At 36.6% G+C, this 24,942-nt stretch overlaps 1 protein-coding gene across 5 annotated transcripts in view; it reads right to left on the reverse strand.

Moving 5' to 3' along the window:
• Positions 1-280: 280 nt before the first annotated feature.
• The window catches only part of ASAP1 (ArfGAP with SH3 domain, ankyrin repeat and PH domain 1), a 176,077-nt gene continuing 151,415 nt past the window's right edge, over positions 281-24,942 (reverse strand). For 3 of the 5 annotated variants that reach the window (XM_084508985.1, XM_084508984.1, XM_084508983.1), the window contains exons 25-30: positions 17,648-17,809; positions 14,771-14,837; positions 11,765-11,823; positions 8,919-9,418; positions 4,984-5,106; positions 281-2,946 (exon numbers count right to left, since the gene is read on the reverse strand). In XM_084508985.1, coding sequence (XP_084365111.1) covers positions 2,872-2,946; positions 4,984-5,106; positions 8,919-9,418; positions 11,765-11,823; positions 14,771-14,837; positions 17,648-17,809 — 986 coding nt within the window. In that variant the 3' untranslated portion in view covers positions 281-2,871. Of the gene's footprint in view, positions 2,947-4,983; positions 5,107-8,918; positions 9,419-11,764; positions 11,824-14,770; positions 14,838-17,647; positions 17,810-21,053; positions 21,108-24,942 lie in introns of all 5 variants that reach the window. The other 2 variants (XM_084508987.1, XM_084508986.1) reach the window with 2 other exon arrangements.

Below are 24,942 nucleotides of genomic sequence, written 5' to 3' on the forward strand. Positions count from 1 at the left end.
ACACCGGGGTTTCCACGGGGCCTACTGAAGCCACAGAGAAAGCAAATTGAAACTCATGGACCAAAATGTTTCGATGCTAATTTTAGTAAGTCAAGTTTTCCAGAAAAAAAGGGGATTGCATCCATATTTAACAACTGTTAACACATTTAAATGGCACTACAGAAGGGGTGGTTTATAGTCAAGAGGAAACATGTCAAGTGTTGAAGTTCTACCTGTTGGGAATCCAACCTTTCTCCCTGGATGATATTCCAGTTGACAAAAGGGCCTTGGTTCAGATATCTGGGATCAACTGAATACATTTATTTAAAAGCAATTTTAAATATTAAAAAAGTAGAAATTAACACATACAGTACTCAAAAACTGTCACATTAAATACATGTGAATAGACATGTGTACTGATGTTTTACCTTAACATTCAATGAGAATTCAAGATTTTAACTAGTGGCATGATCAGATCTGATTTCTGTACATGTGATGTTCAATGTAATAAAAAAATAAATAGCAACTGTTGTTCAACAGTAAATAAGACATCTGCAGAGCATACTTCCCCCTCTGGGGGCACCTTCCCCTGGCCCTCCCCCCAGCCCCTATCAGCTAATTTTCCATAAAGATTTAGACTTTCCAAATACTATGTCATGTACAAAATCGCAGACAGTGGCTCATTGAGTTCAAATATAATACTGTACTTAAACTCAATCAATATCATACATTTTCAGATTTCTTATGACCCACAATAAGCCAGAATAAACAGAACTATTGTTCCCGATGGAACTCATTTAATTTTATAAAATGCATATGTATACTATTTTAAAGAGCATAGAAAAGAATAGACATTTGACTCTACATAATTTTACATGCCTAGGTTTTCTCTATATGGTTTGCTTTTTTATCAGTTTATTTCAAGATCACTTAAAAATACAATTGACCACAAAAGTGAATAGGTTTTGTTCTTTAATGCAACTTAAAACATTGTATTAATGGCTAAAATGGAATGCTAAATAAATGCTAATCCTGACTTCCTTTCCATAAAAAAACAGAGTAAAGTCTGAAATACTGGAACTGGTAATACTGAAGATTAGATGCCAGCAGGCTTGCTCACTCATTGTGTAATTTTATTTTTTTAATAAACTTTTATCATAAGTGATAAAACCATTAACAGTTGATAAATGTTTTTCCATTTTTTTCCATCTGGGGTTTAGACTCGTATTTGTTTCCATATTAACCACAAACAGAATTAAATATTCACTGACTACAGTCTTGTAAAACTGAATTAAAAATGAAAGCCCTCAGAGAGCCTGAGATGTGCTTTTATGAAATGAAAATCTTTCCATGCAGCCAAGACAATCTGCTTTGAAATCGCACTGCTAGGTACTGAAGCCAAAATAACATTTAACACAAGTAATGCAAAGCTACGTATGGAAGTTATGGAACCCGCTACAGACAAACCATGGGAAAAACCACAATTGCATTATGTTTCAAAGTTAAGAAATGATCTTGAAAGTGACACAGTTAATGAAAGTTTTCGGTAATGCATGTAAGTTTTTTCTGGCAATGCAGCTTTAAACCAACTTTCAAGAAACCTCAGGTCAAATGCAGCCTTCTAATGATTTTCTTACCAATTAGTTTTATAATAATGTTTGTTAGCTGGTGCTTTGAATTGAGACTACTACAGTTACTGTTTAGTGAACTTTACTAAAACCAGCTCGATACTTGTCATCCAAGTTATTAACAGCCTGATCAAATGCATGAAAGGTCGTATTAACTTCCACTTTCTAAAGCAATTAAAAATAATTTAAATTTATCCTTATACCACCACTTAAGAAATTTTATTTAGATAACTAACTTTTAGCAAGGTTGAAGACAGAGGAAAAAGAACCCACAAAATCATTTTTCAAAGAGCCAATTTAGCTATAAACAAATACTGTTGCAAGCTCACATTAATCTGAATAGCAATTAAGTTAAAATGTTCTCTTCTTCAAATGTAGCTATATGACTACAGTACTACTTTTGTACAAAGGCAGGTTTCAAGTAAGCATCTAAATGCATGCATAATGTCAACAGTTAACATTTTCTAGAAGTCCTTGGTTACTAAGAATTCAGTGAAAGAAACCAGCAAATTTCACATATATCTACGAAAGAACAATGACTAATTTTCATTAAAATAAGTTTTCGGATGAAATAAATTTGTAACTTGTCAAAGTGAGGTAATATCACAGGGGAACTGCAATCACAGTTTGGCATAGGTCCACATAATATAAACATGAAATGCTGTATGCACACCATAAAACATTACTGTTATCTGTAAAGTCAGTGAATATTTGTCTTCATAATTACACTTAACTGAGCACTATATTAAATAAATACCGAAGTGGGTTTCATAGCTGTAAACTGCATACACTTAGAAACTGCAGACTGATTTTTAAATTGTCCAAAACCATTCACTCATTCTAACTTTCTGCTAATTGTATATTGAGAATACCGAGTTATTAGGAACAGTCCTTTCTGTACAGTTACATGGTTGATGGAGACCACCTATGTTTGGAAAGCTGGCAGTTCATACATATTTTTAACAGCTTAGACAGAGATGTAAGTGCTAGATGCCGAGGATGGCTTCAACGAACCCAATAAGGCGTGCCAGGTTCCAAGGCTACCATAATACTGGCAAAGGCAGAATAACACAGTATATTTACAAAACATATAATTCAACCTCATGAGGTGAAACTTAAATGAATTCTTAATTTGTAACAGCAGCTATATATACAATTGTGCACAGGATTACAGGGAGGCAGCAGCGTTTGCTTTTGCTAAAAAGCCCGTCTTGCATGAAGAATGTGCAATGCTCAAGTTTAGTTCTTTTGTTGTTTGTTTTTACTAGTCTGACAGAATGTGCACAAAGGACACTGGAAAGACCCCTTTCCTCTCTGGCTGTCCTTCGATGTGGCCAATCTGCAACACAAGAGAAAAAAAAATGTAAATCTGCATACATATCTTGTTCACAAACAGCATTTATTCCATTAAAAACCAGCTGAATTGCATAGATACTATGGAGCCTCCGCAAGTTCTTTGATAGTTTAAGGCATACATTTGAATTTTGTAAAGGAGCAAAACAAAACCACACGAGCATATTATAAATAAGACAAGCCAACTACAGCTAAAGAGAGCAAAGCTACAGCTGAATTTAGAAGCCTGTAGGGGCTATATACACCACTGAATTTCAAGAACCTCACCAAAACTGAAGGCCGACTCTCTATTTTCTGACAGATTAACTTGCAGTAACAAGGCACGTGTCTCTCAGAAGCATTCATCTTAGTTAACTGAATAATGCTAAACATCTCACTTGAGGGAATGCCTGCTTACAATTGTGAAGTTACTTATGATAATCTGCATTGCTGGATACAATAAATCCTAGATAAAATTCACTTATTTGAAGTGATAAAGGCCTAGCTGTTTGCTCATTCAATTATAGCATGATTTCTAACGATTTATGTGCATAGTAGTGTTTGTAACAAACGACAGCATTGTCTCATTAAGCACTTTCCATATACAATTTCTTACATACTTTGAATAATAGTCATTTATAAAGAAATTTTCAAGCAACTTCTAACAAAGACAGCACTTTCTATATGAACTTTTCGCGTTCAAAATGCCTTATCGTAAACAATTGTCAAACTGATAGCACGGGGGTAGCAGTCTCGACTGACCACATAACCCTCTTCTCATCCTGCTACAGCACTGCTCACTACTTTCAGAATAATAATGTGCCTCCTTCCTCTTCCACGAACTAACAAAATGGGAAGGGGAAACATGCAGGGCTGGCCATTTCCTCTTGTGGAGCCAAATTTTTGAAACGTATGAGTCAACAGCACTCATTTCCCCCCTCAGAAATGCTCGAACCGGAGCGCTTCATGGAATTTGTCAGGCATGTGGCTTCATAAAACCCCTGCGTACTTCACAAAACAGAATCAGCAGCTAACAAAACTATAATCGTGGACTGAATGGTATGGCGAATACAGCAGCTTTTTGCTGCCTGTTGCCCCTTTGATACCATCTTTTCAGCTGAAACTTTTCCACATTTCAATGCCCTGCTGATCAGTGAGAGGAAACCATGCAGCTAGAACCAAAACAGCAAAGATTGCATCGCACTTAGATTAGGAAATCGTAGGCAGCACTGCAAGAAGAATTTGTTTTAATCAAATTGAAGGCAACCTGTCTCATTTTCCCCCGTAATAACTCTCAGGTGGGGCAGTTTGATGCAGGAGGGCTTTGGAAACAACAATTAGAGTTTCAAGGGAGGTTGGAGCCCCTGAGCAGGGCTGAGAAAGCCTGAGGTTAGCACTAAATAACCAAAGACAACAGCATAGAGAAGGGGGGAGGAGTATGATACAAAATTATGACACAGGATGGGAGAAAATGTTGATCGGCTACCTCTCATTTAGGGAAAAAGAATCAGCAACTGGGAGCACTAATTTCAAATAGTTTTTCAGACTCCCAGCAGCCCCTATAGATAAAAGTTATCATTTCTGGTGCACTGCAGATAATTACACTTCCCATTTTTCATGAAGAGCGTAAGCATGCTAAACAGGGTGAAGATATGACACATCCTCTTTACTTGATGGAAGGCTAGAGTATGATACAGCCCAATTTACGTAAATAAATAAATTTAGATGTGTTGTTATGAGCCTGCGATAAAGCCAAACCTAGTCAGAATGCTGCTAGCAGACTCCCAGGACCTTGCAGACCCTAAGAGAAAAAGGGGGTCTCTTCTAACATGAGTTTAAATGCTGGACATCTGTTTGTGCAAAACAACCTGCCCCTGCTGTGTTCCTCTCCTCTTCCTTCCCAGTAAAAAAAAAAAAAACAAAAAACAAACAAACAAACAAAAAACAACAGAACAACAACTACAAAAAAATATAAGAAAAAAGAGGCTGTCCTTTAAAAGTCGTAAGGAAGTTTTGTGGAGCTATAAAAGGCAAAGATACATACCCACCACTCTTGGTCCTCTTCACCAGTTACAATAATTACTTCTCCTTCAACAAATGTGAGCTCATCATCGTTATCTGCCTGGCAGTCATAAATGGTCTTCACTCGCCTAACCTTGTTCTTTCCCTAAAAATACAGAGAAGTTTTAGATGAAAGACATGAGGAACAGCGAAAACGTACCGAATGAGTTATACCTTCCAGTTATGCTTTGTGTTACGAAAATGTGAAGCCCACCAAATTTCCTTCTCTGTAATTAGGGCATGAAAATCTAAAAACTACAATTCAACAAGGAAAAAAAAAAAAGAGAAAAAGGAAGATACCTACACAGGTCTAGGTTTTTTCTTAAGATTCAGAACTCCCAAGAGACTTTTATACCTAGTGCACTGCATAAGTATCCTACACATCTTCCATCAAAGCTTAAATAAAGTCATTACATTCTTCCAATGCACAACCACCCTTTCTCCTACAACACATACATAACTAAAAAAAAAAAAAAGGCAGAAAATGAATTCCAATCTCCTCTGAACACTACAGGAGTGGTACAGACTGAGGAAAATGCTGCCTTTAAATCCCAGTATTCCTTTAAATTTGGGGTTTGGGTCTAGCAGGAAAATACAGTATCCTCTGACTTCAAATCTGCTTATAGTATTGAATCTGGAAATTATTTCTGAATGGGTTTTGATCCATAATGTTAGTGATTTCTTATTAAAAAGAATCACAATTTCAGATGGCAGCATTATTTTGTGATGATAGTTTCCAATAGATATTCTCACAGTTCCCCTGTTTTGAGTCCAAGTATTTTCTAGGTCATATTTTGCTGCATGCTGCTAATTCATGTGAAAAAGCCTGAGCCATGGACTCCTCCCTGAACATATGTTTCTCATGGCAGGAAAAATGCTTTAAATTATTTCCAAATAGACTAAGTAAGCAATGTGAACAGAAATATGCTGCTACTTTATATTCACAGAAATATGCTGCTGCTTGAAAGTCCTGTGTTTTTATACCCACACTTCTTCAGAAACTGCAGTTCCTCTTTGAACAGAAGTAGTCAGAAAACAAGAATGCAAAAAACAAGAAGAGCAGAAGGAGATGAGAAGCAGGAGGGCTACAAAGAAAAAGTCAGCAGGTTTAGAGGAATTTGCGCCAAAAGTAACTTCACTGAGGAAATTTCCTAGGGAGTCTTCTCTTTGCTGTTACCTACCCTCTGCGTTTTGGCAAAAAAAAAATAAAAAATGCTTGCAGTTCAACAGCAGAACAGACGCATAGCAAGCAGCACTCACACTGAAGTTATAGAAAAACAACAATTACATACGTAAGAGGTGATGCAGTGAACACAACGTTAAGACTAGAAAAAATGTACTCTTGAGACAAATGAATAGAAATACCTTAGGTGAAATTCATATGAGATCAAAAGAAGGTTTTTTTGTCCCCCTCCCCCCGAAGGATTTACTGCAGCAAGAAATTACTTCAAAAATGCTTTCTCTCTTTTTTTTTTTTTTTTTTAATAAATTCAGGTAATTTGAACAGAAATCTTAACTATCGCAAGGGATTGAAATTCAATTTTAATGGATATTTGGAGCCCGTCCCAGCTTTCAACTCCAGAGAAGCTTTGCAAACAGCTCCAATCAATGCTCACTGGATGAAGGGACACAACTACTTTTGACAGATAAAAATTGTATCATTCAGCAAGGAGACTGCTAGAAGTTTTATTCCTCTAACCTTAGAGGACTGTGTGCAACTCTGTTTGTAAGAACCCATAAAAAAAACACCTGAAGTTGTTCCTGGTTCTTTTTGCCTAGTACTAGAGACAACATTTTAATATTTTATTCCTTTCAGCTAGAAGAGAAGTAGAAAGAAGAATTCGAGCCTGAGGTGGTATTAAACTTGGGAAGGTTTACAAAAGGATGGATATGAAGAAAGTGTATGTTTTTAGAACAGAGACTGGGGTACTGGTGTGTGAAAAAAATGAAAGTAATTCCAGGGCATGTAATTTGCAACTATAAACAAAAAAACACACAAAAAAAATCACAGCCCTGTATCTCAATATTAGTATCTATTCAGAAACACGGTATTTCTGTTCAAGACCAATTATTAATCAGCTGTTATAGTCATTAAATAATCCCTTTATGTTCTTATTTCCACTCAACAATTGTTTAAAAAGCATTTTTTTCCTCTATAAAACACACACAAGTGTTCAATGTTATTTATGTTATTTTACAAGCATTCAGAATAGGCTTCATTTCTCGAAAAATATCCTTTCAATACCTTATGTGTTATCAGTGTTGGTATTTCTACCTAATAATTTTGAACAACCGGTTTTCTAAAACTTCCGAAAACTAATCTTTGCTCCTCTATTTGGTAGCTAAACAGGCAAAAACAAGACTGAAGTACCCACACGTACTTGTGGCTGTTCTCACAGGTCTTAATGTTGCACTGTCATGTAGTATTTCATCAGTTTGTGCTGAGAGGAAATAGCGACAGGTTGAAAGTGCAAGCAAAACACATTTAAGATGAACTCTTGCACATTATTGCTGGAGGAAAAAGAAGTGCAGTGGACAAGAAAGCTGTATGTGCATACACAATGCTGAGCAGAGGAGTGGAAGGTAATTATCATGGATACATCATCATTTTGATCACTCCAAAAGAGAGGAACATTTAATGTACTGAACATATGAAAACGGCTGAATTTGGAGAACACTGAATTTTTACTCGTGATGTTTCTGTATAAAATAGGGGAAGAGTTTAAAAAACACAAACCCAAAAACCTTATCCACCATTTGCTGTCATTCCCTCTATTAGAAAGGGAAAATAGCTGACCAGTGTCATTTGCTTCCTTGTATTTAAAAGCACATAAACAAACAAATCATAGTTGCAGACACCTTTTGATCAGATCCCTGGACTTTTTTATTTTTAATCTAATCTCCAGAGTGATCAGGAAGCCCTAGCACCAACTGTCTTCCTCAGCTCAGATAGGAAGTTACAGACAAGTCAAGCACAGAAGCCAGGCAGAATAATGGCCCTACACAAAGTGTTCTTTCTCAAACAAGCACACGAAGGGAGAAACTCACCCTCTGCTTTCACTACCAGAACGGAAGTCACATTTCCTTTCACATAAGTGCTTTGCATAGCCAATTTGACAAGCAAAACCAGCTCCTTTTTGATGTATTCTTAATGACGAAAATCTTGAGAGCACTCTGGAGTTTCATAAAACGATTTCAATATACATATGCATGAAAAAAAAGCCTCCGTTGGATGGAAATTGCACTTGCTAGCAAGATGAATAGCAAGATGAACTGGGGATTGAGCAAGGAGACTTGGAACCTAGTTATAGCCCCAGCTCCGTTACGGCACACCATCCAGCCAGGTCTATTTTAGAAATTGAGCAATATATCTGAACTTCTGTTAACCACATAAGTACACTTACATCAAATATTCATGACAGGAACATTCACAAGTTTGTCACAGTTTACCTGTAATTTACTTTTTTTTTTTTTTTTTTTTAAAATCTACCGATTAATATCGGTCAGCACTAATAGGTGCTAATATAATTTTTAACAGTTACAAAAATCAAATATATAAATATTCCAGTAATCCACAAAGCAGTCAGCAGACAGCAGAGAAAACCAATTAACTCAGAAGTATGACTTGCACAGATAGACATGCCCAAGTTCCCTAGTAAATCTAAATACATCAGCATGCTCCCAAGACTACCATTTTATATTACTAGTATTTGCTTCAGCATGCAAGAGGCCTTGTAAACCCCAAGGATTTGCTGAAGCTGCTTGGAAGTACAAAAAGAGAACCTCATCCCCCATCCCAGCCCATAACTTTACCAGCTTTGTGTGCTTAGCTCAAGGGCTTTCTTTTTTGCACAGATACTCCTATGAAAACTTCAAAGCCTTGCATGGAAGATTTTAACTAGCTGGAATAATACCTACCATATTTATTTTCCTGGGAAGTGGCACAGGGGTTTCTGGCAAGGTATGCGTTATGTCATTAGACTCTTCAGATGCTTGCTTTTGGACGGTGTCTCTAGATTGTACATTTGGAGAAAGATCTAAGGAGTGAGATTTTTGATTCGCCTCTGAGGGCTGAGGCTTTGGTGATGCTTCTCCACCTTGAGTTTTAGCCAACAGCTCTCCAAGCTGAGGTTTTGGAGGAAGGTCCTTCATTTGCGGCTTTGGAGGTAAGTCTCCAAGTTGCGGTTTTGGTGGCAAATCTCCTAGCTGAGGCTTTGGGGGTAGTTCTCCAGGCTTCGGGGGTAAATCTCCCACTTGAGGTTTCTGAGTTAGTTCCAGAGGCAGAGGCTTTGGGGGCAAATCTCCAGGTTGTGGTTTATGTGGTATATCGATGGACAGTGAGGGCTTAAACATTTCCGTGTGCTGATTGGATTTATCTATTGAAAGATGATGACTGGTTTCTATTTTTCTTAGTGCCACTAAAACAAAAGAAGAATGTTTATTCACAATCTCATTTTAATATTAAAGAACTGAGGTGCATATCAAAATCATAACGGTATAATGACCATATGTTCACCGAGCTCTGATAACTACCCATATGTCCTCCTAGTCTGTGACAAACGCACAACAACACAACTTCACTTAACCCTCTTTCGCTGAGGACAATGCTAGGTCTCATTTCATTGCCCCTACTGGAGGCCAGGAGTGCTTAACCCAACAGCTACTAGGTATCAATTTATAGATTAACCACTTGTGGTGAAATAAGGTGATTGGTACTTAGACTCGATACAAAAATATAAAATGCAAAAAAATATGCCTTTTGCAAAGAAGTCTATCAACCCGCTGATGTGACTGCAATAAAAATTCTTTTTAATGCCAATTATTCATACATACAATTGAACTTCATACAAAAACAAAATGAAGTCTCGGGATTAGTATCTATAAAATCTTAAGGAAGAGAGCAAGCGACCGTGTATGTGTGTACAGCCTATACAACAAACTGGAATATAGATTTTCAAACTAAAACTAAAGTGAATGATTTTAAATGTGTACAATTTACTAACGAGGAGATATTCTACAATAATGTATTTTATGGAAAGAAAATGAAAATAGCTTTTCCTCGGTGTCATGCGCTGATTCTACTGCTTATTCCCTTAAGAAAAATTCTAATGGTATAATGCTACTTGACTAAAATCTACCTTAAAAACTTAAATTGAAGACAACAAAAAGTCCCCAAGCCAAACAACCTCGTATTAAAGGAGATGCAAGGGAAAATGAGAGAAAGAAGAAAAAAGTTGTGATCCATAACTAAAGTAACAAATTTTGACTAGAAGAAATCATTTTATATTGTAATCAACATTGGTTTATTGTATTGTACCAGCCAAAAAAGGTGGTATGACATTTTACTAAGAAAGCAACACCACTCACTTTGGATATCACCTACTACAAAGAACCTTTTCATGCTGTTTTATGGTTATTTATACCAAAAGAGCAAAAATTTGCATAATTTACATGGAGAAACTGAATAGCTATTATCAGAAGCCTCAATTAAAACAGCTACTAGACTTAACTAGTAGGAAATGTACAAGCACTGATCATCCACATTGGTTTGAGACTTAAATAAATAAATAGTATGACAAACCAATGCTAGCCCTTATCAAAGCCTTATGCTTTGATTGATCCCATATTAAAATGATATAGATGGTTACAGGTGAAAATTTAAGTCAAAGAAATGTTGATTTCATTACTCTACTGTAATGTAGAGTAATACTACTTTTCATATGCTATCATACCATTAGTGTCTCTTTCAAAAGATGATGTAATATCATAATTATCATTTAATAATTTCACATTTGCATTTTCTGTTGAACTCGTTTGTGCTCTACAGTTCAGCCATCTAGTTTTAAAAGTTTGGACAGGCAGTATTCACCTCCTGATCTTCAGGCTCTATAATCCTGAGTAATCATCCACTCATACACGCATAATGTATTCTTGATGGATTCTGTATTATGAGGAAGTAGCAGGTATGCCTGCTTACTATTTTATAGTCTGATGCAGAAGTGCAAAAAACCTTTGAACTCGTAAGGCAGGTTTTATTTAAAGAGGATAAAAAAAGCATTTCTAAAAAGAAAAAGACCATAAGGTGTTGACTGGGATGATGATCTCAGCAAGTTTGTCACTGATATACATACGTATATAAATGAGCACATAAGAGTACCAGATTCCTTTCCAAGTAGTTAAAAAGACAACAACCCTGTTTTCCAAAACACGACAATGGACGCACTTGTTTCAAAGATATTAAGAAATTGGACACATGGATATTAGGCAAAGAATTCAATAATAACAGTTGCCAAAGATGAAAAAAGGAGTGCTGAGAGAAGTTATCCACCCAGATACTCAAAAAGTGGTTGCAAATGGCATTCAACAACCTGCTCTTGTGTCAAAAAGTTCATAGGATCGTAGAATCATTCAGGTTGGAAAGGACCTCTAAGACGATCTATAGTACTAGTTTAGTTTTTAAGTTGTCCCTGCTCTGAGTGGGGTATTGGACCAGATGACCTCCTGAGGTCTCTTTCAGCTTCTATTGTTTTGATTTTTTTTTTCCTTCTTTCACTACGTTTTATAGATCTAACTAACTTTTAGTTTAATAAAAAGTTTCCCAATCTCCAAAACCTTTTCAGTTAAAGTTCCATGTAAAGTTCCATGGTTTGTGGTGTTTTGGAAATAAAGCTTTTGCTGAAAAGACCAGTATATTTGACACAAACACATACTGTCACACACATTTAAGAGAGAATTATGACAATACCCACAAAAAACAGTCTTACCTTTCTGAGGTAGTTTGGGAAGAACTCTAGGGCCAAGTGCAGTCTTTGCAGTCCCAGTGCTAAATCAACAGATGTGAATTATTAGTGCAATTGTTATAAAGTGTATTTCTTCTATTTTTTTCCCCTACACAACCATAATTTAGAAAAATCCACTTTTTTTTTTTTTTTTTTTTGTATAACCAATTTGTCACCTTCTCTGTGCAACACTCCCAAAACTCAAAGTGCTGTTAAGAACAGACTGCTTTTCTAAACAGAGAAAGGGACACACAAACACAACTCAGCTCTACTGCTACAGGGCAGATTTATTCTATAAACAAAATGTGCAAAAATGTACTCTGAAAATGGATGAAGCTGAACGCCCAGACCAGCTCAGTGGAGAGACCCTGAACTTGAAAGAATCTTCAGTCTTTCAATATTAAAATAACTATATAGAATCATTTAAAATATCAACTGTCCTTTACGTGAGTGGTTTGAAGTTTTCCAGGACTGGGTCTATGCCTTGCATGAGTGTAACTGCACACAAAACTGCAACTGCATTAGGCAAAAACATATCTGCTACTCAAGTACTGGTACCTGCAGGCAAGCAACACCCTACATCATTGTCAACTTCTGAACTTCTGTTACAGCCATGTTAGCTACTCATAGTGGTAAGCAACAATACAAGCAGGACAGCTGGGAGTATTTCATTACAGTACAAAAATCTGAGATAGTTCCATATTATCAACTTTCCTCCTATGCTTTCTTTCCACTCTGGACTTTTTTTTTTTTTTTTCACCCCTGGAATTCATAACAGGACATCTCAACTTTGCAAAAATTGCTACGAACTTCAACAAAAAGAGAATCACAATCCTTCCAACAATAGCATACCTTACTCATTTTTATAGAAAAGGACTGGAAAAGAATTACACAAATCTGTGCACATACTTGTATGCTTTTTAGAACTACTCTTACACCAGTGAGTAAGAAACACAAAGATGACGTTTATAAGACCACCACACCTTGACTAGCAGATTGGAATTTTCATTTTTCATGTGGTCAATTTACACATCAATCACAGGCACTGAATTATACTTTCGTAACTTGCTGTCAGCAGCCAGGTCTACCTATGTCACAGGTAGCTCTCCTTGAGACACATACTACACTCACTGTCTTAGGACACTGAACCCTATGAGGCTTTGCAAATATCAGTTACAAGTATGTATAAATAAATGGTTGTGATTCCTTTTGCTTTCTATACTCAATTAGGAAGAGGCTCCCCAGAAGAGCTACTTTTTTATTTGTTTTAAAACAAACAATGCATTAAAATGAACTCTGATCTTTAAGGAAATAAGCTATTTGTTGAAAATGTTTCGCCCCTGATCCAAACACAACAGTGACACCTGTTTCCTCAAACAAGCAATCTTATAAAATACTTGCTTCCTTAACTCAGTTTAATCCTAAACTACCATCTGGCTTGGCACCAGCTGAACCCTGCCATAAAAGGGAAAATAATCTGACAGGTTGTTCTGCTTTAATGAAGCTACAATTCTGACGAGGTTTGTGCCTTTGGACTCCAGCCTTCTGAACGTTTTGCTAGGGTAACTTCATTGCTTCTCATTTAGAGGCTCTTTAAGCATAGATGATGAAGTAATAGCTAGCTCTGCTTCTTCATGATATATTTACGTTGATTCCAATTTCCTTCCCCAAAAAAGCATTACAAAAGAGACTCAAGGCATGAAAAAATTTGATCAATAAATAAAAATCAGTATAATTTCAGAGTAATTACTCAAACAAGGGAGGGGAGTGACGAGCTCGTCAGTATACATTTAACAAAGCAGAGTCTTCTGCTGCATCAGCAACCTTGATCCCAGTACTCCTTGTTTCTGAAGGTAACTTTTGAAAATGAGCACAATGGAACACTAAAGCTTAATTTCCTGGCTTTAAAAGCTAAAATACATCATGACATAAAACTGTAAGAGCCAAACTCAATCTTCAACATGTAATTACCCAGGCCTTTAACTAATACCATCAAGCACATCTCTCACACTTTTACCGTCACCTTACACATATCAAGTATGGCACCAGCTCCTTGCGATGCAGAACATCACCACTTTTTCTTTGAATACCAAATGACACTTAGATGGATTCAGCAAATATGGCAAGTCTGCTGTGCTACCAAGAACACAAACACAGCCTGTCCAGGCAAGGCAGATCTCACATTGAGCATGTCCACAAGCTCCATCTGCACATCTCCTGTGACGTGCATGATGTTACGCATCCATCTCCATGTCCTGACCACACACATCTGTGGCCAGAGAAGGATTCCATCATCCTGCTTGAGGCACGTGTTTGTTACCACTACTATGCTTTGAACCTAAGGACTCTGGAATTGCAACACAGATGAAGTAACGAACAGTGACAGGACTATGTGGCTATCCTTACTAGTCCATCTATTGAAAAAGACACTTAACTAGTGGCCAAATGAATGTTTTGTGTTCCTACAGACTTGTGTGTCAGCACATAAACCTAGCAGAAAGGAAGAGAGTCAACCTGGAGGACCGAGACGATCCCTCTCTGCTATAGAGCTAACTTCTATGTCTACCTATATCAAGAGTGACACTGTGAAATGTTTTGTTTTTCCACAGCTATGGGTATGAGACCTCACATTAAAGCAGATAACATGAAATGTCAGGAGACATGGAAATTAAACTTTTGTCCTGCCGGACTGTGATCCGAGGCAACATTCCCTAGCTCAGGCCTCGCTTCTGTAGGAGCAACAGGCAGATATTCTGGTACAAGTCATTCTGTCCATCCTGTTCAAAGGGTGAATTGTGTACGGGCAGCCACGAACGAAGCGTAGGAGGCTCGATGAAGCCAAAGTATTTGTATGGCAGTAATGCATGCAGAAAACTAATGAAGAAGCAGCTAGGATTTTACTTCATACAAAAGACTTTTTTTTTTTCCTAATTCACAGATTAGTTATATTTAGATAAATTTTCATCTTCCTTTTTATATGGAGATGTTTACCTTGACTGCTGAGACATCCCCTCAAACTTATTTGCAGCCTTAGTTGAAGGTGGGCCCAAATCATTACCTGAGGCGAAAAAAAACAATTACAAAAATGAACATTAGGATAACTGAAATACGATCAGCAGAGGGTGCAACTTAAAGCAAAGTCCAAAGTCTTTCAAGTATGCTCTATACAACGCCTGAAGATTTTAAAGATCATTCTTTGCTAACAATTTAGTAACTGAGAAAGCTACAGGGACCTCAATAATCCAATCTGACCTTTCATATAGCACATTTCAGAATTCACTGCTAGCTCACATCTGCTGTCAAGGGAAGACTGAATTACATTGCTGAGTTGATGCTGTAAGGCATTTGTTTTGAATACTGTGTTTCAATTTTCTCTGAAAGGGAGATACTGCAGGCCAGTATCCAAATATATTTATGGCAGATGTTTACATTTTGAATTATAAGGCAAACCGTTATAAAAATCAACGCAAATTTGATTTTATTCACAAAGTATCAACTTTCTAAGGACTGGTATTTTATCATACAGAGTCATTAAATCAAAGGCTATTCTTTAAGCCTTGTTACCATAATGTTACCATAAATTGAACGTTAACTCATGGTAAAAACAAGATCCTGGGTATATTCAATTATATCAAAAGGTAGTAAAATCCAAACCCACATTCTTCTCAGCTCCTTCAACAGAAAGCTTTTCTTTCATTAATCATTATCCAACTACTTTGTTTTAGTGTCTTTTTTGTTCCCCCTTCTCCCTTATGTTACAGCATATCTCAACAGCCTTAAAGCCAACTTCAAAAACGTTACATCTATTTCAGAGACAAAATTGACTAAAATGGCATTTAATGATCCGAGAATGCACAATACTTCCTATGCAAAAGAATGACATACCTTGCTAGATAGCATTCTTACTGCATTGAGGTCTAAATGAAACAGAGAAGGCTGAGCCTCCCTAAAAGTTTTTGTTTATATTAAAGAAAAAAAGAAAGGAGAAGTACAAAACATTTTTAAGACTAAAAACAAACTAAGCCTTTCACATAGAGATCCTATGGAAAATAAAAATATCTCACGGTTGCTATGGAAATCCAGCATCATCAAAAAGACATTTCTAGAACATATGTGAATTGTAACTTAATTTGCTTAGACATAAGCTAAGGATTGTTCTGCTTGAAGCCTCAGCTAATGCACAGACTTGACAAAAGCTGAAATTCAAAATTACAAGAAATATAGCAACACAGAAAAGGAGCTTCTGAAAGGGAAAGCAGTGAGCATCTTACAACATTCTTACACCAAAGCCACAAAGGCTCGTATCTACAAGGGCCTTCCTCTTTTATAAACACAAAACTTAATACTTGCTTCAAATCCAAATGGACTTTGAAACAAGTTTTGTGCAGTTCTCAGCTAAGAAAAGGAGGAGAAAATGCCCCTCTTCTATCCACTGAAGTTTAGTCTATGTAGCATAGGCAGAAAGACAGAAGAAGCAATGTTCCACTACAAAAAAGCCTAACTCCACACTTGCACCTTCCTGTATTTTGGTTTCCTTCAATGGTTACCTGGTATTTTTTAAAAGAAAAGTTGACGCTAACTTAGCATTGGCTCCCACCACACCTTTCATTCTGTTAGTGTTACATTATGTAATATTCTAGTGTATGGTATTCTAGGAGTTGATTTGGACTTTAAACAAAAAAAAAGTTTTTAAAGTCCAAGCTCTTCCTACGTCTTTACTTCCTCTGAAATAGTAGAGGACGACTATAGGAAACATTTTTCCTTATCCCAGATGTCTGAAAAAGTAGATAATCAAAAAGATTGCCATTTTGTACTCCTTGAGAAAAAAGTTTCACTTTTCATTGGACTCTGTATTTCACTTCATATTAAATCCTAGATTAAGTCAGATAACATTCTACACGTGAGCACTACAGGATTTAACACATGTAACTCACTTTGCTGGGGGAAGAAAAAGTGCTTTTATGCATTTATGATATTAATTTTGTGTTGACATGCAAATAGAAAGAGGACACTCCTAAGATACGAGTAGTGTATGAATGACCCCCTTATGGAAGTAGTAGATTCCAGCTCAAAAATCTATGCATTTATGAAAATCCTGCCAGGAAGACTAAAATTACAGAAAATTACATAGGCTTAAGATTGATAGCTATAGGGAGAAGTTGACGGCATACAGAAACATTTATTGCAAAGAGGAAGAATTTGAGTAGAATGGAAAATAATTTCTAAAAAGCCTGTGTCAGAAAGGTATCCTGTTAAAAAAAAAAAAAAAAAAAAGTGCTGTTTCTGTATAACTTCTGCTGGTAGAAGAACGCAAACCTATCCGTGTTTGCATACAGACAACATCACAAAACCTGAAAACGTAAGACAACACATCCCACCAGGTAGGTGTGAACACTGTACAGGAGAGACTTGGCACAGAGCCCCAGGCCACGAGCTGTTCTGGGAATCAGGTGAACTGCACAGACCCACCGGGGGGCATCCGCCCCCAAATCGAGATCCACCCAGACCAATTGGCTGGTCAGGGCAGCAGCAGGGGTGAGAGAACAGATGCAGAGAAGATGCAGCAGATGAGAGGGATGGGGTGAAGCAGCCTGGGAAGCTAAGGGTAGAGAGAGGGAGGCAGCAGAGGAGACTGAGCTGGGCCCCAGGGAAGCGTGGAATATTTTCAAGTTTTCTCAAGTGAGACTCAGATACAGAAGCCTGGAAGCTACAGTGCCCAAAGACAGAACTGTTGATTTATCTGAGCTGACATTACATCAAGCTGCAATCATCGGAAAGCAAGTACCAGGTGAAAGAAACCAAAGATCATATATCATCCAGCATAAAGGCTTTTCCCCTGCCCTTTTTGTTTTGCAGTTCAAAACTCACCCCAAGGAATTGGGCCCTTATTCTGGGGTCCATGAGGTAGTGGGCTTGGTGGGTCAGAGAGGGTTCTTTTGTGTCCTGGGGGTGGGGGAGGTGGTCTCTTCTTGGAAAGAGTGGAGCTGCCACTAGAGGTTTGAGTGCTTAGAGGGAGGGTTGAAGGAGGGCCTGCAAGATAACAAACAACCTTCTTACAAATACATGTGCATAAACAGCAAAGCAGCACCGAAAAAAAAAATCACAGTCAGACCACAGTGAAGTGCAGCAAAGGACTAAAATCAAAAGACGAGCCATGCCAAAACACCGTTTGGATTCAACGACACATTCACCGCATTTGTAACCAGGTTAGCTGTGGGGAGATAAGCAACTTGACAATAAAACAACACGCATACTTATGTTTGAAAATACAGGATTAATTGCTCCAGGATTTCTAATTTCAGGTATCGTTTAAAAAAGATCTTAAAATTAAGTAACATTTAGCAATTGGGGTTTCACTTACTATTTACTCATACCAGAACAAAATAGCATCCTAGATGTTCAATTATGTGACTAGTTTTGTTGTTGTTGTTTTTTACCTCCTTTCTCTAGGGCATGACATACCAACTCTCTAAGAAAGTGGAGGGGGGAGGAAGGGTAGAGAAATGTATCTTCAAATTTTCTTTGCTTTGTATTTTGAAATAAACCAATTTTTTTCCTACAGTTATTTCCCATTTTTTTATTTCTTAAACACATTCTTAGAGCAATGAAAATTGTTGAATGCTGCATATATATAAATATAAATGAGAAAGACCTTTTGATCAGGTTGAGATTAGATAGTTAAATTTGCTTGTAGGACCTTACACAGTCACCTAAACCCTGCATGTCCCCCAAATCAATGTTGGCACAACTATTAATCAATACAGCGTGTTCTACATGCCACAGGAGCAGATACTACTTAAAAGAAAAAGTAACCCCGGGGAAGACAAGAGTTTTCCCTATTTAACTTCACCATTCACCTTCAAAATATCTTCAACAAGAAACTGAAGGAAGCAGGCAGCACAAGGCACAAGCATGCAGCGAGGAGACAACTGCTCAAGTCAGCCATCATTACTGCCAAAACAAATTATTTGTGACACTTATCTAATTTAGTTCTACATTACTTTAGATTAGCTTAAAGTTCATTTGTTTTTTTAATCTTCTCAACTAATAACACTTCCCTGCAGTCATGATCTTGCAGTAAATTCTGCATGTAAGAGAGCTTTGTTATCACAGACTGTGGATAAATGCAGAAGACTGACCAGACAGCCTTAAAAGCCAAGTTTATTTATATCTGAAATTTCATGTCTGTCATTGCATGCTTTGTAGCACTATAAAATCAGCTTATTTCTGAAAACTCAGCTTATCTGAACAGCATTTGAGACAAGACTTTATTTTTTTTCATCAGCACATACCCTTAACCTGCATACAGAACTGGATTTGCATCTTTAAAAAAGATTTGTCTGATCTCTATAGGCAGACAGAAAAATACTGAAGTCTGCATTCCTTCCCAAATATGTACCATAAAAGTATTAAAATCAGTGAATTTTAGCAAAGATTATTCTTCATTAGCTGAAATACTGAACATTGAGAAAAGTAGCTTCAATTACCCCATAAACATGTGCACATTTGCCAAGTATTTTCAGCTGGTGACCTTCCTCTTTCTTCTTAACCTCAAATAAAATGTTAACAAGACTGCCCCTAACGATCCAATCTCTTCTAATCCAGAGTCAAGGCCTTTCACTGCTCAGCAGAATCTCTCACCCAAAACCCCAGCAGGTATTTTGGGCCTGGCTTTTTATTACTTGCTCTTTTGAATCAAATTATACATTTTTCAGTTATCCCTCTCTATTTAATATACTCCCAAGTTCACAAAATAATTAACAGAAGCAGCAAATGTAAATGCAAATTCGTAAGACTGTATGCTCTTTTTATTTTTTTTTTCTGTGACCTTAAGTTATTTAAGAATGCAAACTAATTTAAAGCATGCATTTGAATGTTTCTCACATAAATAAATAAAATAAAAATACTGTACTGAAATTTGACAAGCAGTTACATACTTTCAAAATGTCTGCAAGTAGCCCTGGCTGGCAATTCATCCATTCTAGCATGCCACCACCTGGTGTCCTGTGCCGGGAACTACACTACAGCCTCACCGCGCAATGCTAGTCCTCCCCGTCCCTGCTGCAAACCACAAACCGTGCAAAGTTTGCTTAAAGAGAGAGAAAAAGTGCAGGAAATGCACTGAGGTAGTATTGCACATTTATCTGTTACAATAAAAACCTTCAGAATTGAAATAAACTTTGTACTTATTGCCAACAAAATGAAGAATTTTTCACTGTAACAATAACATTTAGTAGGATTAAGAACTCTTTCACTATGTTTATGAAGACGTATTTTACTCTTTGCATTAGTAAGATGTCGCCAGACATCAAAGTTTAAAAACACCCTCCTCTCGTTGCTTTAAAGCATTCACACGGTATACAGCAATTACAGGAAAAGGTGTTAAGCTATTAAAAACAGGACATCTCTTCAGACTCCTGGCCTATGTTCCTATATTAATTTCACAGGCGAGTAAATAATAACTTCGAATTCATACACTAATGATCAGATGGTTGAAACACCACTTTCAAATGAACAGTAAACAAAGGAAATCTTCAAACGTCTTTTCAGAAAAAGGTATAAAGTCACATGATGTTTTGCATAAAACAGACATGGGGAATGTTCTCAGATCTAAATCAGTTTGGGGAAACAGCTGATGGAATAATAAAGAGATCTGATTCTGTACTGTTTGTAAAATTATAAAGTATTTCATATCACATAAAGAAAATCTCAAAAAAAAAAAAGTTATTTTTTAAAATTAGCCTTATCTAAGTAATAATCAGAGCAGTTGCTTTTCTAGATCAAAGATATTTTGTGATTCTAACCAGACAACAAGTAACCCAACCATTTCTTCTCCACAGTCATCATAACGATGTTTTCACACATCATTGTGAATTTCACGTTTCACAAAAAACATCTTCCTCCCAAAGGCCAAAAAAACAAAGAACCCTCTTAACCTTTAATTTTGTTTCCACCGGGCTCTCCCCTTCAGTGAGCTGGGCAGTTGCTTTCAGAATGAAGTACAAGCTAGTGGCAACTTTTATGACTTTCATCCATTACAAGAACCAGATTCACGTGTGAACAGACCATATAATCTTAAATATTATACTACAGGAAATAACTGGAAAGAAGTCTGCAATTAATAGTGCACTGCGCTTCAGCTTTTGTGCCGTTAGTGTATTATCTATTCGTGTACAGGTGAAAACATGCAAAGCTGTTACCATCCACTCAAGAAATGGTGGGTTTATAGCGTAAAAACCTCACATTTCTATGCGTTTTTTTTTTTTTTTTTTACCACTTAATGAGAGAGATGGAAGAACCAGTATTCCAGTTAATGGTAGAACAGGTACTGAAAAGGAAAGTAAGTTTATAGTAAAAATTGTATTTTTATTAACAAATGTTGGTGTTTTTATTTTTCAAGTTCTAATGATTGACACTTTTTGCATAGATATAACTAAAAGCCTTCTTCATTTTGTCTTACTTTAGACCATAATTAAAGAAATTGATCAGTCAATGCAAACAAGAAAGCTAGGAATACAAACTGATTCAATATTAGCACCTGAAAAGCCAATGCTAGAACCCATCCTGTTTAAAAAAAAAAGTACCAAAATTTACATTAAACAAATATACAGTTTGGGTTGCTGCCTGAACAGAAGAAAAGCAACACTTTTCAGTTATCTCACCCTTTTTATTATGGTACTAAAAAAATGCAAAATTGGACTGGAATAACTATTATTTGACTTTTTTTTTTTTTTCTTCACACTTCTGTAGATGTGTTGTAGTAACTTCTGGTTAAGTCTTTATATGCAAGAGACCTGTAGAATCTTGACAGCATTCAAAAGAAACAGATGAAACTGAATGACCTCAAAGGCTGAAGTAAGATTATTTAAGAAATATTAAATATAATAATGTAATGGACAATGTTAAAATTCTAGAAAAAAACACTGTCATTACACTTCCCAGTCCCTTGTAATCCAGAAGGTTTATTGAAACAGAAAGGTATAGAGAAGGGCTAGCATGATGAACAAACAACTTGAATTATAGCAAAATAAAAATACTCTATTAGAAAAAAAAGAGCTGTTAGATTTGCTTAGTCTAACAAAACAAAGACAGAGACTTGTATGATGTCTCTCCAGGCATCATACACATTGATACAGACAACGAAAGAAAAATCACTGAAGGTAAACAATAATGTTGATACATGAAGTAATCTACTGGGCTTCAGGAGACTTCTAATCTTATGAGCAATGCAGTCAGGCAACTTGTAGAAGTCACTACTGAGTTAATTTGTTTAGAAACGGAGTCTGATCAAGAAAAGCAGCAGATTATCTGACATGGTATCTGGAACCACAGAGGTGTCCTCCAGTTTTATGTACCTACTACTAGACCTGCAAGAGAGTGTAAATGCTTCAAAGCCTGCAAATTTTAAGATCCAAATTTCCTGACGTTAAATTGATCCCTGACCTCCATATTCAACCCACACGAGAGAAACAGGGAAGACCACTGAAGACCAATTAACTTTCATTTAAAATTAAGGAAACCTGGCTTAGGTTTTCTAACCCTTCTACAAAACCAGCAATGTTGCCCTCACTTTGGATTTGCAATTAAGCTTCTGCAAGGGTTTCTTTAGCTATTGTTCTGATTCATTCACCTACTTAAAGACATAATGCAGCCATAAGCTGGAAAGTTTAATGAAAAATATGATTTTCAAACAGTTACTGATCACAGATGACTGTCAAGACAACTAAGTTGAACCTCAATAAGGTTAAACCAACTACTGGAAAAGGCATAACCATGGTGGCTTATGCAGCTACCGTACTCATTCTGCATTCTTTATTCTCTTAAGATTAATTAAATCCATAGCAGAAAATGTGAAAAGTAAGATGCATTCATAAACAAGCTGCTTTAGTGTAGAATACATTGGCTTAGCCAATATTCGTTATCTGTTAAGGCTCACTCATCCTCCTTCGCACAGGTACAGCTGATAGGCAGGCACATCTGTTGTGCTGCAGGAGCCTTCACTTCAACACTGACAGCAAATGCCTAAGGAGCAGTGAAAACAATCATTCTGTCTCGCTGCTTTGTGAATGTAAATAAACCTGAAGACAAATAATCTTGGCTCCAGCAGTTGTTTTTTTGTTTGTTTGTTTTTTAAGAGTTATCAAACTAGAAAATTTGGACTTACATTACAATGATGTATGGATAAACTTTTAAAAAAAGTCCCATATACACATACTCCAACAAGTTTACTTCCATCCATACCATTTTTTGATGAATCAAACTATTTTTTAGACATCATATCCACTAAAAAACATGGGTAAGAGTGGTGTGCATTACATTAATTGCTTTAAACTCACCTTCTTTCCCCAACACAGAGTTCAGACTCGATGGCTTCCACTCCGCTGTGATATCTCATCAAACACCATGGAACCTTCCTACCAATGAACTTCACTGGCAAATGAAGCCAGCTTACAGAAGGCTAAAGGGAGGTGGTTTTGTTTAAATACAAAACATGTTCTGGAGAGATTTATCATCTGTATATCCCAAAGGATATAAGACATTATGAAACTTTCAAAATGTCTCCTTCTAAAACAGGGATCTCTTCAGCTATTAACCACCCCCTACAGACTGTCTCCATGACCTAGCAGTGTCCCATGGTATCTGTTGGGGCCTTGCAGCAGAACAGGAACAAGTAAGAGTTTACATGTGGGGACAGAAGGTAAGTTTAAATTTAGATTCTATATGGTAAAATACAGTAAGGTTTTTTTCTTAATCAAATAAGAGAAGATTTATTTCACCTACCTAACAAAACCAGATTTGATAATCAAACTTGTATACTTAACTTTGATGTAAGGGATACACTGTTACTACATCAAAAACCCATCAGATTAAATTTTGAAGGACTATTTTTTCCCTATAGAAACAAAATTTTGAAACAGTCTGACACAATTAAGATGTGTCAGTGTCTTATGAAGCAGAGATACTCTGATTTTTTTCTCTTGTAAGTGATGTGTTCGGGGAAGTGTGTGGGTTTTTTTTTGGTGGTGGGGGTAGATAAGGTGCAACGATACCACTAGAATAACTCTTCCACACAGATGAATGTTCTTAGTATTTACCATTTCGTTCCCCTGTCCTTTTGAGTCTTTAAGTTATTCCTGTAATTAAATTATTCCTACACAGACAGTGCAGATTTAGGTATTTAATGGATATTTCTAAACAATGATTAGATACTTTATGATGTTATTCAATGGAAACCAACCCCCAAAAAAACATTACTCACAGCCTGAAATTCTGACATATCTGAAGCAGAGAAGTCCAGTGACTTTAACTTAACAATAGTTCCATCTAATCTATCCCTCAGAAAGTAAATCTGGCACTTTCCACTTGGATGTAGTATTTAACATCACTATTATCATTAGAAGGCAATGGGTCTCTACTTTGTGATAATATCATATTATATTGTTGCAATATGAATAAGGATTTCTTGTGTATACTCCAAGACATGAAAGCACAAAAGAATTCAAATTGTCATTTTTTCATTTGATTTTATTTTTAGTTTCACGATTGTGTTGATGCACTCATCTGGCAAACAGTTTGCAGAAACACCTAGGAAAATACTTATTTCTGAAACTTGATTATATACTTGGAATGAAATATGCAGGCAAATATTCACCTTCCTGGAAAAAAGACAATTTTCTGAATACATCCATATTAGAGCTATAATGCTAAAGAAATTATGTTCTTTATAATCCCTTGAAGCTGACAACATACTAAATACATATACTAAGTAGAGACAGATGCAAGACGAGCTCCTTAACCTTCTGAAGGAAACGGGATTGACAATTAGTCAGGGTTCCAACTCTTGTAACTTTTATAATGACACACACACACAAAAAAGAAGTTATTCTGGGTCAGACTGAAGGAACAGCTATGCCAATATTCTGTGTCTGGCAATGGAAACTCAGTAGCAGTCATTAGACAGAGAATATAAAAAAAAAAAAAAAAAAGTGGGGTGGGAGGGAGGGGAAAGGTTATAAACTTGTAATGCCCACAGGAAGCTCAACACAGTGAAGTCACAAGCAGTACAAATGAGTCCCCAAATGAAACTGATATAAAGAAGTTCAGACTGTGAAATCTGATGTGAAAAAAGTATGTATGCCCTGGCAAAATTGCTTTGCCTTTTA

Source organism: Aythya ferina (assembly GCF_964211825.1).
Source record: "Aythya ferina genome assembly, chromosome: 2".
Taxonomy (NCBI): Eukaryota; Metazoa; Chordata; class Aves; order Anseriformes; family Anatidae; genus Aythya; species Aythya ferina.